Consider the following 18,770-nt stretch of genomic DNA (forward strand, 5'->3'; position numbering starts at 1 on the left):
TTTACAATATTAAGGTCTCGTATTACTCTTTTATGGATAGTTATGTTCCACAAGATTGTAAAACACATACAAAGTAATTTGGGTCCTTATAAGTGTAAACACAATTGTTTACAATTTTAAGGTCTTAGATTACTCTGTTTAGGAGAGTCCTGTTCCAAACATTGTAAAAGTTATCCTTACTCTTGTAATATCATAATTTACAAAGATAAAAGCATGTTGTACAATATTAAGGTAAAGGGGAACCTTCGAAAGGTAAACTAGGTCCTTCTACTTGTAAGCACTTAATTTACTTCTCTAATGTCCCACCTTAACTTTATAAAAGAAATTTGAATTTAAATCTTTTTTAAATACATGTTTACAACATATTTACACATGACAAAATCGCATTTACAATATACAATATTGAGTTTTTTGACCAAAAAAAATTATTCACTTCCGGGTTACAAAACTATTTGGAATAGGAAGTGAAACCATGTGAAAAACCAAGTAAAAAGTGAAGAACATAGACGAACTTGATAACTGCACGTTTACAATTTACAACGAATTGTTTGTCAATTGCATTATTTGTTTGCAATTTCCAACTAACTGTTTGTCAATTGTATTATTCGTTTGCAATTTCCGACTAACTGCTTGTCAATTGCATTATTTGTTTGCAAATTCCTACTAACTGTTTGTCAATTACATTATTACCTTTTCATCTTAGGTGAGCCAATCTATCAGTGCCTTTTCCATCTTATGGTCACTTCCTTTGGAATTAACTCATTGAACCCATTGAGATAGAACAATACACGATCATATTTGACATCATTATATAAAACAAATTACATAAGCTAACACTTCACATCTACCACAAAGAAAGACAACAATAGAACCAATAAGGTTTTTGCTATCATGTGAGGTGGTTAGAAATTCAGAAAAGCTAGTCAACAATAGTGTTTAATCAGTAAGCAAAAGCTAAGAATATATAAGCTTACAATTGTACTGCTCAAATGATTCAGAAATGTACAGAAGCTTTGATTTCTTTCTTCTATTGCTTACTCTATTCTCTCTCTCTATTTCCTTCCTTTCTTCTATTCTTGAATAATCAGACCTTCATTTTAACAAGCCCAACTAAAGAAGAGAGAGCAACCATGGAAAAAAAGACTGATCGTATCAAGAAGAAGAGACACGAGTCGTACGAAGAAAAAGAGATAGAAGTGCCAAGAAGAGGATGAGATAGAAGTCGCAAGAAAACCTTCTTTCTTTTCAAATTTCTCTTTCCTTTTTTTTCTTTTTTTTCTTTTTTTAACTTGGAGCAATCCATTTAACCGGTCACTCACTATTAAGCAATGTTTTTATGCATTCTACTAAGTTTTTTTGCACATGGATTACAAGCTTTTGAACATACAATTAATTATCAAGGATTTATCGTTAGTGAGAGATTCTATGTTTCATTATTGTGCAAAGATAATAATTATTGCATGACCCAAATGCAAATAGGACTACTTTGATTGTCAATTGCATTACTGGAATGCAAATTACACTACCTGTTTGTCAATTACATTGACAAATCACATTTTATATTTCCATTTTCAATTAATTGTGCATAGATAATGGCAATTGCTCGACTTGAATGCAAATGCTACTACTTTCTTTGTCAATTGCACGACTAGAATGCAAATGGCACTACCTGTTTGTCAATTGCATTGACAAATCACATATTGTATATACTTTCTCAAAATTGAAAAGACTGTCAATAATGCATACACTAATCTGAAAATACAACTTCATGGTATAATGCCCATTCACAATGCTAATGGGATGATTTTTTCAATTGGCACATAAACTATGATATAATAGTCAAATTTACTTTAAAAGCTTATTCTTAATGGTACTACATCAAAGCTAACATAAACTTCATTCATGTAATTGAAAGTATTGTTCAATACATTCACTCTACAGAACCAATAATTATAAATCTCAAATCTTAAGTCATCATGTATATTATTTTTAAAAAAAAAAATTACAATCTCCAGATACAATGAAAATATTACAAATTCAAGTAGCCAAATAAATAGACTCCAAAATAGTATATTAGGATTGTACTTGGCCTAATTCTTTACCCCAACCTGAAAAACAATCACGAAACTATCAATAAAATGAATGGAAACATAAAGCAATATGCTAATATGAAAACAATTAGAAATTCATCATTGTAAACAAAAAAAGAACAAACCTACAACATAATTAACTTGAATAGAAAGCAAAATGCCAGTTTGGGGTAGAGATTTGTTCTTTTCTTTTTCCTTTTTTTACTTTTTGGATTGTATAACGATCATCAATCTTATAGGCTTTGAATATCAAACAAAAAAGTGCAACGAAAGCAGCCAAAAGCTGGGACCAGCTTCAACCATATCTCCAATGCAATGTACAATGGCCTGGTGTTTGTCTTTACGTCCTCATTTTGTGATCCCAAACTTTACTATTCTTAGCACTATGCCAAGATTAGGCAAATAATACCACTTCCAATGTAGCATGATAGTTTTTAACATGCAGTTCATAATATATATATTCCTCATGCATTACTAAAATAAATAAATAAATAACATCCTCAACCATTCACCAAAATGAAAGACAGAGACAGAGAGATAAATTTGAAGGGGGAAAAAAAAAAAAAACCTTTATCAGATGCTGGGAAGGGTGGATGGGCCGCTAGTTGGAATACCTGCAAATCCAAAATCAAAATCAAAACAATACCTAACTGAAAAACATAATCAAAACCAATTTGAAATTAAGAAGCACAAGAAGAAGAGTAAGTCCCTTTCCCATGTAGAAGATATAGAAGTCGTGTAAATTAGGACTCTTCATATGCATGGTACCATTGATTGCAGTGAAGTTTCATGTTCAATGGGTTGGGAAGGCCTGTAAACATGAAAATATACAAGCCAAATAAAACAATAGTTATAGCTAACTGCCCAAATAAGACTTTAGATGATGATAAAAAGAAACAAATAAATATCCAGTCTCGTGTACAAGTTAGTGCCTCAACATTTTCAGGTTTGAGAGCAATACAACCTTATAACTTAAGCAATACCACCTTATAACTTAAGTAAGAGTATATCAGCTAGCAAATGTAGTTTTGTATTGTAACCTGAATATCCATTGCTCTCATTTCCTTCTTTTAATATATATATATATATATATATATAACTAACCCTATGATGCATAGGCATTTGTTTACACTGACTCTTTTCTTCTCAGCACTTGAAAGACTTAAAACAAGAGATGCTACAAGAAATCCCTTTTCTAACAGAATTGCTGGATGAACTGAATATAGAGGCGCACATCTCCCTTTTTAATAGAATAGTTAGACTATAAATAAAAGTCTACTTATCTAGCTTTTCGTTAGCTTCAACTGTATTTCACAAGGTCTTTTTTTATCGAATAAAATATTATGAATTCTCCCCAATGTAAAAGCAAGTAGGCTTCTTCCCCATATTCACAACTGAAAGGCAAAAAAAAATACAAAACTGGTAAAGATAAAAGAATAACAATGATACCAAAAACCGAGGGAATAGAAGGCAATACAAATGTCAAGTGGAATTGTGCCTTGGACATAATCCCAAAACCCAATCTTAAAGTCCTAAAACAATGCCTCACAATTTGCCATCATGGGCAGCATGACATAATATTTGCAACAGAGAAGTATCCCTATGAACCAAAAACAAAGAAGAAAACACATCCTGCTTGGTTTTTGTAATCTATTTTAAACTAGACTATATACTGTTACCTGCTTCTCTCTCTGTCACTTCATTGCCATTTTTTTTTTAATTAATTAATTTTTTTTTTTTTGGTAATAAGAAACATAATTTGATTAAGAAGAGAACAGAACAATACAAGAGACAAGTTGTCCACTGGTCTAGCTATACTAGGTAAACAACTTCACCAACATACATGGCACTAGATGAACAAAACTTGTAGTGGACAGCAGATTTCCATTTGCCAAAGGGGGTTGCCATTTGCCAAAAGGCTAGATCAGAAATTTTCATTATTCTTAATATGTTCAAAACAATATTGGAATCACCTGAGAAAACATTTGAATATACTGTTCCCTTGAAAAATAAAAAATTAACTATCATGAATGTACAGGCATCATACATTTTAAGTTCCAAGGGATATAGGAATCACGCCACTAAGTGTGAAAAATTTTGAAATTGACAAACTAGGGACATCAAACTTGAAAAACAATATAACTCGCACATTTCGTACATTGCAAGCCTCTCTCTCTCTCAATTTTTTGCGAGTTCATGTTTTATGGAAATTTGTTTGACCGAGTCTTACTAGAAAATATCTGATGACTAAATACACACATGCAAATTGATACACGGTGCAGCCTTATTCAACTGGAAAACAACCCAGTTTATGTATTTCAAAAAAAGCAACCATCTTAAGCACAATAGCATAGTTTTTGAAAGTTTCCCTTTAAGAAGAACCAAGTATTTCAAAACATCTCCTCAATATTTTTCTTGTCCCCTTCACTTCACTTATTGGAACTTAGTTAAATAATAATAATAAAAGATTAAAATAAGCAGTATAAACCCTTATGCATATTACAGCAGAGCAGACCCACTAGTTATTTCCAATAATACAAATTGTCACAGAATTAAGCATGATAACAATGCATCATATGATACATGAATGCCTACTCGGAAGAGTACAAACACACAGAAAAATGAGAGTCTCAAACTCTGAAAGAGGCATTTCATCAACCACTGCAGTCAAGCACAACCTCGTGATCAAAGTTAATATCAAAATGAAGAAATGGTGAAAAAAAAATTTGGACAAATGGAAAAAAAGGACAGACAAAAATCTAAAATCTCAAAATGAAAATCAAATTATCACATACTTAAGTACCATACCAATGCATCATATGATACATGAATGCCTACTCGGAAGAGTACAAACACATAGAAAAATGAGAGTCTCAAACTCTGAAAGAGGCATTTCATCAACCATTGCAGTGAAGCACAACCTCGTGATCAAAGTTCATATAAAAATGAAGACTTGCCGAAAAAATTTTTTTGACAAATGGAAAGAAATGACAGACACAAATCTAAAATCGCAACATGAAAATCAAATTGTCACAGAATTAAGTATCATAAAAATGCATCATATGATACATGAATGCCTACTCGGAATGCACTGCCAGCTGCATGATATCTAAAAGGAATTCGAAACTAATCCTACAAAGACATGGGCTTACAACGGGATCTAAAATTAAAGCAATGACTTCATAGGAGGATCATTTCAAGTATCTCACAAGATGACATAATATCTCCATATAATCCGCTGAGGAGGCATTATTTACAGAACTGGCTCCACTCTAATAGATGGGTTCTACACGCAAGACACGTGAGGCAAATTTTCTAATACATACAAGCATACATTCAATTCAATGTACCAAAAGATCATAATATTTTTATAACTTGCAGAAAATCCTCACTTCATGCTGATACAGATCATAACTATATCATGTCATACAAAGGCTCCTCCTGGTAGTGATATACGCACAAATCATGATGACAAGGCAATCCTTTGATCTTAAAATAATGTACATAACTTTCTGTGAATCAAAGTTCTAGCATGGGAGATCAACTTAGAGATACCAGGTAAGTTTGTGCAGTCAAAAATTTATTTTCTTTCCCCATATTTTCTCTCATTAGCAAAATAAAATATGGAGATATGAGTCATACATACACTAGCCGTAGTTTGAACTCAAAAAAATGTAAAACAAAATGAAAATCAAATTTCAGTAAGGGCAGCCATGGCAGTAAGTGATTAAAAAGCCTTGAAAATTTCGAACACATAAAAGGATAACTCACTGAAAAGTTTGAAGCTTTGCGAGTTGGACAAGTAAACGTGCAAGAGTTTGCGAAGTTGAAGAACTCCTGGAGGTGCCTGTGAATGTCATGAAGGTGAGGACCTCAAGGCCAATCTAAAAAGTAAAACCCAATACACCCAGTTCTAACTAGACCTAAAATCTGATCAATACACCCAATCCTACCCAACAACCAGCTATAGCATGAAAAAAAGGTGGAAATCCATACCTTGATTGCCAAAAGTGGTGGCCGGACGACGGAGAACGACGGCCGTGAAATTCAAGGAAAAACCTGCCTGTTTTCGAGATATTCCGGGGCCTGGAAGACCGGAAGGGGCGGCGAAGGCTCGGGGTTTGACGGCGAGGTCTGGCCGGACGTTTTGGGTCCAGTCTCGAGGGTTGGGGTGGTTGGCATTGGTGGTTATGGAGGTTTGGAGGTGCGGCGCTGTGTGCAAAATCGAAGGGGTATGGGGCTGGGTCGCGGAGAGATCGAGAGAAAGAGAGAGAGAAGAAAGTAAGATATAAAAATCTGATTTGCAAAAATTACGCCGTTGCCCCTCAACATAATTTGACCGTATTTTCTTCATTATGACTCGGATTCTAGCCAACGGGTCTACGGACTCGTTTCAACGTCCTCTGCGCAACGGTAGAATCGAAATTTTCAAATTCCTTCCCGAACAAAAGTCAACTTTTTCTCTAATAAAATAGTATATGGGCAAATAGTCTTTTCCTTAAATAAATTAATTTTACAAAATTAATTAAAGTTTGGGTTGTTACACAAATCAAATACCAAAGAAGCCCTAAAATTTCACCCAAAAAATTCCTTTTTGTTGCAGTGGGGGTTTTAATAAAACTGTGCGTTTTGAATTTGTTTAAAAACCTTTTTCGTCTTTTGCTATTTTCAAATATATTTCTCTTCACATTAAACCCCAAATTCTTTTATTCCTCACTCGCATATGTGTAGCTCTAATCCTCCTGTGAATTTACGAATCATCCTACTCCATTTCGATTGTATGACTAATTGGATAATATTAGGGTTTGAAATTGAATATTACATTTATTACTTAAATGTACTGGAATGTTAAGCTTCAAACAGATTTACTAATTTAGTTTCATTATATTTTATTATTTATAATTTTTCTTCTAAAAGACTTATTCATCATTGCTGGAAGGCTTACCTTTGCAGGACCAAAGTTACCTAGCATCAATGCAAAGCCTGTAAAAACTTTGGTATTATTTAAATTGTAAGGGAGATTGGTTATGTAAATTTTTTGGGTAATAATTAATTTTTTTTGCTTCTAGTCTTTTAAATATTGCTGGATCCGCCGCTGCGGGTATATATATATATATATATACAACTATACATATATGTGTAAAACACATGTATATAAGTACATTATAGTATATATGTATGTAAGTATAAATATAATATAATATATACATATAATAATAATAAATAAATAAATATTAATAATACTAATAATACTAATAATCATATAAGATATACATCTTATACATTTGCGAGCATGAGATCAGTTAATTCTCCCTTTCCACATGGATTTAGTAGTACCCTCCTAAGGAGGTGTTATGCTGAGCTCGGTATTAACAATCTCATATAAGACTACGACTCGATGAAACAAACATGGTACTAAATTTAGTGAAGGCGAAGCCAAGCTAACCTTGTATAACAAACGACCTTTACTCCTCTCATATTCCAAATGAATCTGGTGAGTCGGACATAACTTAAGGTAGTCATGAGGTTTAGTTGTTTTTCTTTTTTCTTTTTTTTTGGAACAAAATTTAAAGCCACATTGTAATAATTGTATGCCTTACCATAAACAATACAAATTGATATTTACAGAATGTTGTGCGAAAATATTTGTTTGAAGATAATTAATAGATTCAAATTATTCCAAGTTAAACATGCAAGTGCACATTGTGAACAAAAACGCACATATTCAAAAATAGTAAAGCGTGCAAGTAAAGGATTTTGTCCACAAAGATTGGTTGTTAACTATGTCAAATTTGTAGTTTAACAAACACTAAGAATGACTATATCTGACTAAATTATGAAAGTTTGATGGTGAAAACATTCTAAATTGGACAATGAAAGCGACACACAGCCAATGTGTAATTGCCATTTCATGTTGCAAAATCATATTTACTGTTCAGCAATTTCCAAAGAACTCTGCCATATCATTTTTCCCATTTTTCATTTATCTTCATAATTAAGCACCTAAGCTAAATATGAAAAACAATGGAATTTATTGCATCTAACCATTCTAATCATGCAAATGCATAATAAAATATCAATATTAATGTATCAAAACTCCTACATGTAACATTAACATAGATACAAAATAACACTAATGATATATGTCATGCCAAAAGTTGGGGAAATACATGAACAATATGGTTGTAGTGAATATTTCGTACATAAAACCTAAACCATATATATAGTGGAAGTACTACAATCCATGTCATTTTATTGGGGTGAATGGAACCCAAAATCTATTACGATCCCTACGTGGCGAGGCTTGTGTGTCAAATTGTGATTCCAATACACTATACTCGGGTGTGTCAAAGGTGAAACCATCAGAGGTGTAATGAGTGGAGCCACTAGACACTTCGCCACATGAGAAGCCCGAGTTAGGGGGTGTATAAGAAGAGGACAACATCTTAGTCCCATGCACAGCACTCGAGGAGGAATAAAATGTTATGTTCCCAACAGTTGTATCATCTTCTGGTCCAAAACTAGAAAGAATATCGCTCATGTCACTTGTATAACCCCTTTTCCGCTTACCTCCCTCACCAACAATGAGATTTGGACAGTTTCTTTTGTTGTGACCAGTAACCTTGCACTCTCCGCATTGTGGGGCCTTTTTGCCTTTGCTTCCCGTTGTTTGCTTTCCTTTTGTCTTAGCAACTATGGGGTCTCTTACAACATTATTATGGCATCCTAGTTTAAGACTAGTTTGCTCATGTTGCTCCTTCCATGTCTCAACCAAAGTATTTAATCTCCCACATTCAGCCTTTAGCCTCTTGTAAGCGACTTCTGTTTGTGACCCATAAAAACAAAGCTTGTTAAAATCAACGCTTAATGACCCAAACCTAGCCATTTGAATAGTTTCGTGGGGAACATCATCAGACTTGACTACAATTTCACTCCCACGTCTTGCATCCTTTGTCCATCTCTTCATTATTAAGGTCGGAAGTATTTCATCCATATGCTCACATTTCATGACTCCAAACATATGACAACACGGAATTCCACTGGATTCAAATAATTTGCACGAACATTGCAGATGTTGCTCTTTCGTGTAGTACACAACAGTCCATTTCTCAACGGGTCTTCCAAATTTGGAAAATGTGTAAACACGAGGATCTTCATTGTTTCTTACGGGTTGCACGAGAATTAATTTTGCCTCCTTGTTTATCTCATTTCTTATCAACTTGTAAATGTCGTGAGTGAAAATAGAAGCTGCATGTTCCTCTAGTGATCGGAGGTGCGTGCGAAGGAGTGGATGTGAATTGTTGGAATCAAAGTCATCCTTCACATTCTCATTTCTCAACCTCAATAACGATCTTTCAATCCGTGGAATACCCTCCACTAACCTCATGCCTCTACCAATTCCATCCTTCAAGTTCTTATGCATACCCTCGACACGTTGTGTGGTGGTATTCCCACCAAAAAAATGCCCTGAGCAGTATGCTTCAGCCCATCGTTTCCGTTTACGATACATCATCTCGATCCAATCGCCTTTTAGATCATACGTATCTATCATTTGCTGCCAATGTTGTTCGAAAGCTACTGGTGTCAAACCACCATGCACACAATAGCTAAACTCCCTTACTATTTCTGGGTTATTCACATTGGTGTTCACATTCCTCATGATGTGCCATGTACATAAACGATGATGTGCATCGGGAAAAACTTCATCAATCGCTACGCGCCTTGCGTCATCCCCGTCCGTGACAATAGATACAGGCTTCTTGTCCTTCATAGAAGTCAAAAAAGTTCTGAGTACCCAACGATATGTATCAGCAGTCTCATCAACAAGAAATGCACAACCAAAAACTGTAGTCGCGTTATGGTTGTTTACACCAACAAACACCACTAAAGGCTTGTCATATACATTGGTTTTGTACGTGCTATCAAGTATCACCACATCCCCAAAGCAACAATAATCGTGTAGAGATTGAGAGTCTCTCCAAAACAAATTTGCCAATCTATTCTCCTCATCTACACTAAACATGCAAAAAAATTCCGGGTCCGCTATTGCCTTGCCATTCATGTAGCTTATTGCTGCTTGTGCATCACCATCCAATACCACTTGTCGACGCTCGAAATCCATCCTGTTATATAGATCCTTACTGGTGAACCCCACTTTTTTGTATCCACCTGCTTGGTCAACCATATAGTCGTACGTCCTATTGGTTTTAATAGAGGCTTTTCTCATAGACATAGATTGTGCTATGTTAGATTCCGTAACACACCGGTGCGAACGAAGAAAAGGCACCTCATGTGAGTTAGCAAGTCGGTGGCTGTGCTCCTTTACAAATTTAGTCACAATATAAGCATCCTGGTTAGGACAATACTTCACAGCAAATGTAGCGTGACAATTCTCTCTAGTCTCTTTCCTTGGTGTACGAACCATATCATCTCTATTCGTCCATTTCTTTGATCTACTCCCTTCTTTTGAGCACACCCATTGTCTTCCCATCACAACCCCACCCTCGCTACGTCTCAAACGACTTCTTCTTATGCTAAAACCAATTGCAAGGGCATAGTTGCTGTAAAATCTTTCTGCTTCCTCAACTTTTGCAAACTCTCTCTCCGAGAAATCAGCAATGCTCATATTTTGGAAGTTCAACCCATCATACTCAAACTGTCTGCTTTTCTCAGTACTTTCTTCTGTTCTACTACCCAAAATCTGTAAAGATGGGACATTTTCAGTTTCTTCAAGTGACTCAGCCTCTGCAAAATAACCTTCACTCTTAGGGACAGAGTTTTGGCCCTGAATTCCATTCGTTTTACTTGCTTCTGCATCCATTTCCTGAAAATAGGCAACATGTCTTTCATGGCATAATTAATATGCAAATAAATGGATACACATCAATTGCATTTAGTAGAAATATAAACATACAATTCCATCATGAAGGAAGTCCTTACTGAGAGATTCTACATTTCATAATTGTGCACATATAATGGCAATTGCACGACTATAATGCAAATAGACTGTTATGTTTGTCAATTGCAAGACTATAATGCAATTAGAAGAAACTGTTTGTCAATTGCAAGACTATAATGCAATTAGAAGTAACTGTTTGTCAATTGCATTGACAAAACACATATGTTCTCAGAATGTTAGAGGCCATCAATAACATGGCAATATGGATACAATAATTGCAAAATAGGACTACCTAATTGGTAATTGCATTCAAAATGACATAATGAAGTACCTCTTACATTTCCATTACCAAAATGCAACGCTACAAATATCATGGCATTTGCAATACAATTAAGAAATTCTATCTAATGTTTTTCATGGCATAATTAATATGCAAATAAATGGATACACATCAAGTGCATTTAGTAGAAATATAAACATACAATTCCATCATGAAGGAAGTCCTTACTGAGAGATTCTACATTTCATAATTGTGCACATATAATGGCAATTGCACGACTATAATGCAAATAGACTGTTATGTTTGTCAATTGCAAGACTATAATGCAATTAGAAGTAACTGTTTGTCAATTGCATTGACAAAACACATATGTTCTCAGAATGTTAGAGGCTATCAATAACATGGCAATATGGATACAATAATTGCAAAATAGGACTACCTAATTGGTAATTGCATTCAAAATGACATAATGAAGTACCTCTTACATTTCCATTACAAAAATGCAACGCTACAAATATCATGGCATTTGCAATACAATTAAGAAATTCTATCTAATGTTTTTCAAATGACTCACAAACTTTTCAACATTAACAATATGCCCAACATTAAAGAAGAGAAAGATATTGACATTGATTATATTGTGTTTCTTGTCTGTGAAATAACTCAAATTACAATGGTTTTCTTTTCAGCAAATCAAAAACCCATTTACTTCTGCTTAGTTGCTTCCTGGGCTGCATTAATTTCTGCTCAGTTTTTCTGGTTTTCTTAATAACATAATTACTTGATTTCATATAGGGAAAATTACCCATACAAATAGCTGGTTTTCTTTGAGCAGATCAATATAGCAAAATTTTATATTGCTGGTTTTTGGGAACTCAAGTGTGGACAAGGATGAACTACTATAAAGCTATTAATTTTACCTTTGCAATGGCCACTTCAATACGTTTCAGCAACAGCAACTCGTTTCCACTGGTTTTTTGTGAACCACGCAGAATGCCCAGCCACCGAGAGTTAAGATCTTCTCAATTTCATCTCCAGAATCAAGTGATTCACATGTAGGGGATGAGAGGGAGAGATGAAAGAGAAAGTGCCGTTGGTGGGATTGCCTCAGTTCACGATCTCTTCTTCCTTTCTGTTCCTTCTTCCTTCTGTCGTCCTGTAGCAGTTCACGATCTCTTCTTCTGTTCCTTCTTCCTTTCTGTCGTCCTGTAGTTCTTTTCTGGTTTTATTTTTTTTTTTCTGTTCACTTATTATTTTATTCACTTTTACCTACACCAACCCTTTTAGCAGGTTACCAACATTCAATGGTGTGGATTTGACCCTCATCTCCACTTACTCATCCAACGGCTGATATTTTGGGCGCATGGATACACCACGCCCATTGTAGAATTTTCCTTCTTATTGCACCTACCTAGGAATGAAGTAGATGGAAAGCTTAGTGTAATCGAAAAGACATAATAATATGCACAAAGCAAATTTGTATCTGTACATCGCATTTAAGTCATCAATAACTTACCAATTGTAAGGGTCTTTTCGTTCTAGCAGTTTGACGAATGGATTTGGGCTGATGTAAAATGAAGACAAACCAAATTCCCCCAATAATCTGAGTTCAAGAATCAGACCCCCAAGAGAGTTTTTTAAAAAGTTTGCAGAAACTTTAGAAAAATATTCTTAGGTTCTTTTTCACCAATAGCCAAAAGAACATAACAAATTGATAGGTGACTTGGCTTGATGAGCTTTTGGCATGAGAGCTAAGCTTTCACAGGTTTAGCAATTTGAGAGAGAGAGAAACATGAATTTCTTGCAGAGAGCAAAAGTTATAAATGGAGAAGAGGAAAATTAGGAAGGTTTCTATCTCAGGGAGAGAGGAAAACAATGGAAGAAGAAGATGGGGTGTCTTGAGTAAATTCCAGTTGCTTGACAAAGCTTGGTCATGCTCTGGATGATGTCTCTGCTGGGTAGAGGAAGTTCCCCTTTTATAGGCACTTAGAACCCTTAATTTTGTCTAATCCCCTTCTTCCTTTTTCCTCACTTCTTTCCATTCAATCCTATTTTGTGAAATTTTCCTATCCAAGTGCCTGGGTAAGGAGCCCTTTGGGGTTCCAAGAGTTTTGCGTGGCTGGACCTCCCCATGGGGGTGAGACACCACCTGTTTTCCTTCTTGATTTTCAAAATAAGGCTTACAGAGGAAAAGAAGATGGGTAAGGTTATTTGTCCAATGGGTATTCTTCCTACATATATGTATTTCCTTTGGTCCCTACCATGGCTCCTCATTGACCATCTTGGAGTTCTGATAAAGGTGGAGCATGATGCCAGATTTTTTTACAAGGCACTGGGCTGGGCTTTGCGTTTAGCATTGTGTTTTTGGAGTATTATTTCCAACATCTAATGGGTTTTCGTCAGACTGCTGGAAATAGCCTATTTGTTCTAGGCATTTTACTAATGTGGGTTTGTCTGAGTGTTATAGCAGACTACTAAATGTCCTCCTAAGGCATTGGATCAATTTTCTCCCTCTCTCATACTAACCCATGTGTTTGGGCTCAAGGAACAGGCTTGAGTTTTAATGCTCCCAAGTGGCTTAAAATTTTCATTCCTCGAACCCTCAGTGGGCCCTGTGATTGCTCGTTTCCGTCCATACCACAACCTTCTCAGCAAGCCCCGGGTAATTATGTAGCTTGGGCCCACTTAAGCTTGTAGCACGACTTGGTATTAGAATAGCGGTCCTTTACATGGCATCGCGTGTTTATTTTTCTTGCTTGTGCTTGAGTTTCGTTGTGCCACAATAAACCATGATCGGGCCAAGTAGCATCGGATAGGTTGGTGAGCGTGAATATATAAAGCCGGTGCATTTTTGGCCCTTTTGCGAATGCTTGCTTGGCATGACACATGGCCCATGGCTCATGTAGGTGTGTCCTACAATTTCTCTTATGTCCCGATCGGACCTCTTTTGCGATTAATTATTTGTGCTGGGCTAAGAATAAACCTGGGCCTAGCCCCTTGGATTTTTGGGCCTTAACACCAATATATTTTGGTATTTTACCACCTCGATTACGTCTTATTGCCGCCCAAAATCACAATATATTTCTCACTCAATCGATTCAGGCTTCAATATAGCATTCACTTTGTGACTTTATACCTCACAATTTTGATTTTAACCCAAGACTTCTCCCAATTTGTCGCTCTCCTCTTTTCAATTCTCAATGAACAATATGATATTGACCTATCATTTGTTCAATTTGTTCGATCTAAATCATAATAGCACAATATACTCTAACTTATTGAGTTAGAGGAAGAAAACTGAACATGCTTTCTAGAAAAATTAAAATAAAAACTGCACACTTAATAGAAGATAATGAAATATTTATAAATTATAAATTTGGAAAACATAATTACTAATTTGGCTAAAACCTTTTGTCAATAACTAAATGTTTGGGCCTAAAATTGGCGCGCCAAAATCAAAAAAGGACAAGCCCATAATGAAATTTCCCACTCGGCCCAAAAGCTTGGGGACAACAAAATTAGGATCCAGACGGCTTGGGTTTTACGCCTTTTTATCGAAAACAAAAGTCCCCAGCCCAAGAAAGCCCAAAAGAAAGAAGCTGTCATCCGGGCTTTAAAAGGATCAGCCCACAAAATTGTTTGGACTCAAACCCAAGAGACTGAAAGATACTACCACGTGGCTACCTCAACTTTGAGAAAGTCAGCATTTTCAACTAGAGTTCTTTATATGGGAAGGGACGTCTCTGGAAAACTGCCAAAACAGAAGATCAAAGAGCCCATCTATATTCAGAGATTTTGCTCCAAAGCAACACACCACCTTCCAAAGGATTCACAGCTCACGCTTTCTCAGTTAGAGCGGGAAACAGGTAATTATTCAAAAAAAATACAAAAAGAAAAAAACAAACCGCCATGAAAAACCCAACAAACGGTGGCGTTGGTTGAAACAAAAGCAGCCGCCCAGGAAACCAGGGAAGGGATTGCTATAGGAAGTGACTACTGGGAGCCTATCTGCCATAATTGATAAAAATCTTTCCTGCCTTACGTTTTGGGAGATCTTTTTGCCGCCCATTATTAAAATCTAAAACCACTTCCAAAAAGGATCTCTTATAAAAAAACAAAAGCAGGCAAGAAAGAGTGACACTCAAATCATCAATAAAAAAAAAACAACATCAAGAAAAAGCCTAAGAGCTCACTTGAATTCCAAGGTTCAGACTTAGAAAACAAGTCTTCTAGAACGAGATCCCTCGTTACAAATTTGGTTCAGCAAAAGCCAAGACAAGCAGAGTTTGAGTTTTCACAAACGTGGAGACCCCAGAAAACTCAGGAAGAGCCCTGTTCAAGCAGAACAACTCTCGTAGTGCAATCCCTAGCTCATCAGACCATCGAGAATAGCCACTTCTGTCCCTTCCAAGCAAGAGAAGTTGCAGTTCTGCCCATTCAAAAGGCCTCACAAAGCGTGAAGAAAACGTAAAGCTCTGCCAAAACCCAACTTTGGTATCGATTTGCAGGTCAGCCTAGCATTTGAAGTCACAAAGCAGTACGGACCGACCCAGACACGTCCAGTCCAGCCTACATCGGAACCTCCCATTCAGGCAGAAATGAAGTTCCGGCAGTCTTTTAACTTGTCTAGAGTTAGCATGCATATTTATTATCTTGTAGAAGGCAGTTCTGCCTGAAACGGTCCAACTTCTATCAAACACTTCTGGCCAGAACAGCCGTTTGATACTGAGATAAATTGTGGAAGTCCTTACCAGTCTAAGGCAAGAAAAGAACTTACTTGGGAGATATTCCTCACCCAAATTCACAATCATTTGTTTTTAGAAGTCAGTAACTTGGGGCGCAAGTTATCTTTTCTAAAAGAAGTCTGCTAGAATTTACGTTGCTAGCAGTGGCACGCTCGCACACCAAAGAAAGCTGACTTGTTGACCAATACATGGTCTCCAAGCCAGTGGGGAACTTCGCCCTTCCATCACAGGAGCCAAACGCAAAAACGGGTGAACAATTTGGCACGCCCAGTGGGACTTCTCAGTATACATACTCTGACAGAGCCGTTCACAGGTTTACAAATACAGGAAGCTCTAGCCAGAATTCACACTAGATATGGAGACAAACCAGATGGCTCGTAGGGAAGGTCCCGAGTCAGAAGAAAGCGATGCTAGACAGTCAGCTCGCGGCAGCACAGGAAGTAGACGTTCTGGAACTAACTCTAGAAGGATGAATCAAATGCAGGAGTCAATACTCCGACAAGAAGTCACGGTCCAAAGGAACCAAGACACTCTCAATAATATGACAGCAATGATGCAATGGCAGGTTAACAGGCAGTTCCGGAAAGACCGAGAGATCGCCATGGCCAGAATCCAAAAACCTAATGCTGTAGTCCAGCAGTTAGATCTCCCTCACGGTCCTCCGCCAGGACTGGCATGGCCATACCAGGAAGATCCTTTAGTTGCACAGGTTGCTGGACTGCCAGATCACAGGGAAGTCCAGGCTGGTCCAAGAGAAGGAGTCCTTCCCAATCAAGGACACGAAGCCCCAGCCCGGCTAGATGACTTTGCACTAGCTCAGCAGAACCAGCCAGAACTTCAGCCCATTCCACCCTTGGCGGCCCAGCATGATTAACCTGTGGCACTTCAGCCAGAGCCACCAGCAGTATTGCCATATAGACCCAGAAGGATGGACCCTAATCCATTCCCTCCACCCGCAAGAGGGAGAAGAGGCAGAGGGGGAAACAACCTCTTTGCAAATCATGACAGGAATAGACCGGGGGCAAACTGGAGGAATCACCTAGACATCGAAGAACAGGAAGGGCACAGAGAGGAACCTCCACTCAGACCATACAGAATAGAGCCCAGGATCGATTACATTCAGCCAGAACAGGGACAAGATCTTCCCCCCGTCAATGCTTTGAATGACATAGGGGCATTGCAAAGAATGATCAGGGAAATCATGGAACCCGAGGCAAGAAGAGGAGAGAGGCCTACTTACAGAAAACCCTATCCAGCCTACATCGATCAAATACCTTTGCCTCCAGGTTTCAAAGTACCAAACTTTACCTTGTTCAACGGGGAAGATCCTCATGCTTCCTCAGTTGAGCATATAGGCAGGTTCTCTGTCCAATGCATAGCTATTGAGAACAACCCTCTGCTGAAATTAAGACTTTTCGGCAATTCTCTCTCTGGACAGGCTTTCACCTGGTATACCAGCCTGCCAGCTAATTCTGTGCAAACTTGGGAACAGATGGAAAATGTCTTCCATGACTATTATTACAGGATCCAGCCAGAAGTCACCATTAGTGATCTGGCTTCCCTCAAACAAAGCGAGGATGAACCGGCCCAAGACTTCATAGCCAGGTTCAGGAAGCTCAAAATGAAGTGCCGAATCCCCATGGAGGAGAGACATTTCATCCAGATGGCACAAGCCGCCCTTAAGATCTCTCTCAGAAAGAGGTTTGACGGAATATTGTTCGGGGACCTGGCAGAACTGGCTGACAAGGCATCCAAATATGAGGAATTGCTCAGGGAAGAACAACAGAGAAGGAATTCCTCTAAAGGTACTTATTACAAAACCCCTTCTTCCTCAGTCCACCTGATTGGGGTAGAGTCGTAGGAAGATTCAGAAGAGTCAGAAGAGAAAGAGGTTTCAGTGGCAGAAATGGCGAAACTCAAACATCCCATCAACTGCAAAGCCCTTACAAAGCCACCTAAAGACCAAAAGCCCCCACCGTTCACAGGAGGATTCGTTCCCAACAAGCCAATGCAGAACAAGGTTTACTCTTTTGATTTAACCAAGGTTGATGCTTTGTTCAATGAAATGCTACAGCAGAAGGCAATAGAAACGCCCCACAGAATACCCAAGCCGGAGGAACTCAAGGGTAGACAATACTGCAGGTGGCACAACTCTTGGAACCATTCTACCAACAGTTATGCTGATTAGGCAGGACTGGCCCGGTTACTAGGAAAGCTTCAGGTGAGGCAATTATTACTTTATAACACATACTAACTTTATTTAAATTGAACAGAAATTAAAACACACTTGGACAAAAAGTAAGTATTCCAATCTCACTCCCCAAAAACCATGTTGATGTGATGTGCAAATTTCAAAGTATAATTCATGAATTAGTGTCTAAGCAACAATAAATAGAAAAGACTCTATTGTGGGATTGATCTTCACCATGTCCATTTGTTCTAACGTTTAAAATAATCTATGGATATTAACTTAAAAACAAAAAATTTTAAACAAGACTCAAAAAAAGAAAAATATAAAATTTACTTTCCCACCCCCAAACTTAAATCACACTTTGTCCTCAAGGCGTGGAAAATAAACAAAGGAAACAACTAAAGAAGTAATTAGGAGAGAAAAAACAAAAAAAAAATAAAAGAAAAAAGAAAAAGAAAAGACAAGAACATAAAACATAAACAGAAAAAAGTAAAAGAGAAGGAAAAAAAAAAAAATAAATAAAAAGAGAGAGAGAGAACACACCAGGGATGCGGAGGTGATGCTG

The 18,770-nt window shown here is 37.1% G+C and overlaps 1 protein-coding gene across 1 annotated transcript; it reads right to left on the bottom strand.

Moving 5' to 3' along the window:
- Window positions 1–8,337: 8,337 nt before the first annotated feature.
- LOC117613208 (protein FAR1-RELATED SEQUENCE 5-like) lies at window positions 8,338–10,716 on the bottom strand. Its single transcript, XM_034341842.1, has one exon. It carries the CDS (start codon window positions 10,714–10,716, stop codon window positions 8,338–8,340), a length of 2,379 nt encoding a protein of 792 aa, XP_034197733.1.
- Window positions 10,717–18,770: the final 8,054 nt, after the last annotated feature.

Source organism: Prunus dulcis, unplaced genomic scaffold, assembly GCF_902201215.1.
Source record: "Prunus dulcis unplaced genomic scaffold, ALMONDv2, whole genome shotgun sequence".
Taxonomy (NCBI): Eukaryota; Viridiplantae; Streptophyta; class Magnoliopsida; order Rosales; family Rosaceae; genus Prunus; species Prunus dulcis.

Bases quoted from the DNA above. Each gene is read 5' to 3' on its own strand.
- LOC117613208 (XM_034341842.1), bottom strand. From the start codon at position 10,716: ATGAGCATTGCTGATTTCTCGGAGAGAGAGTTTGCAAAAGTTGAGGAA.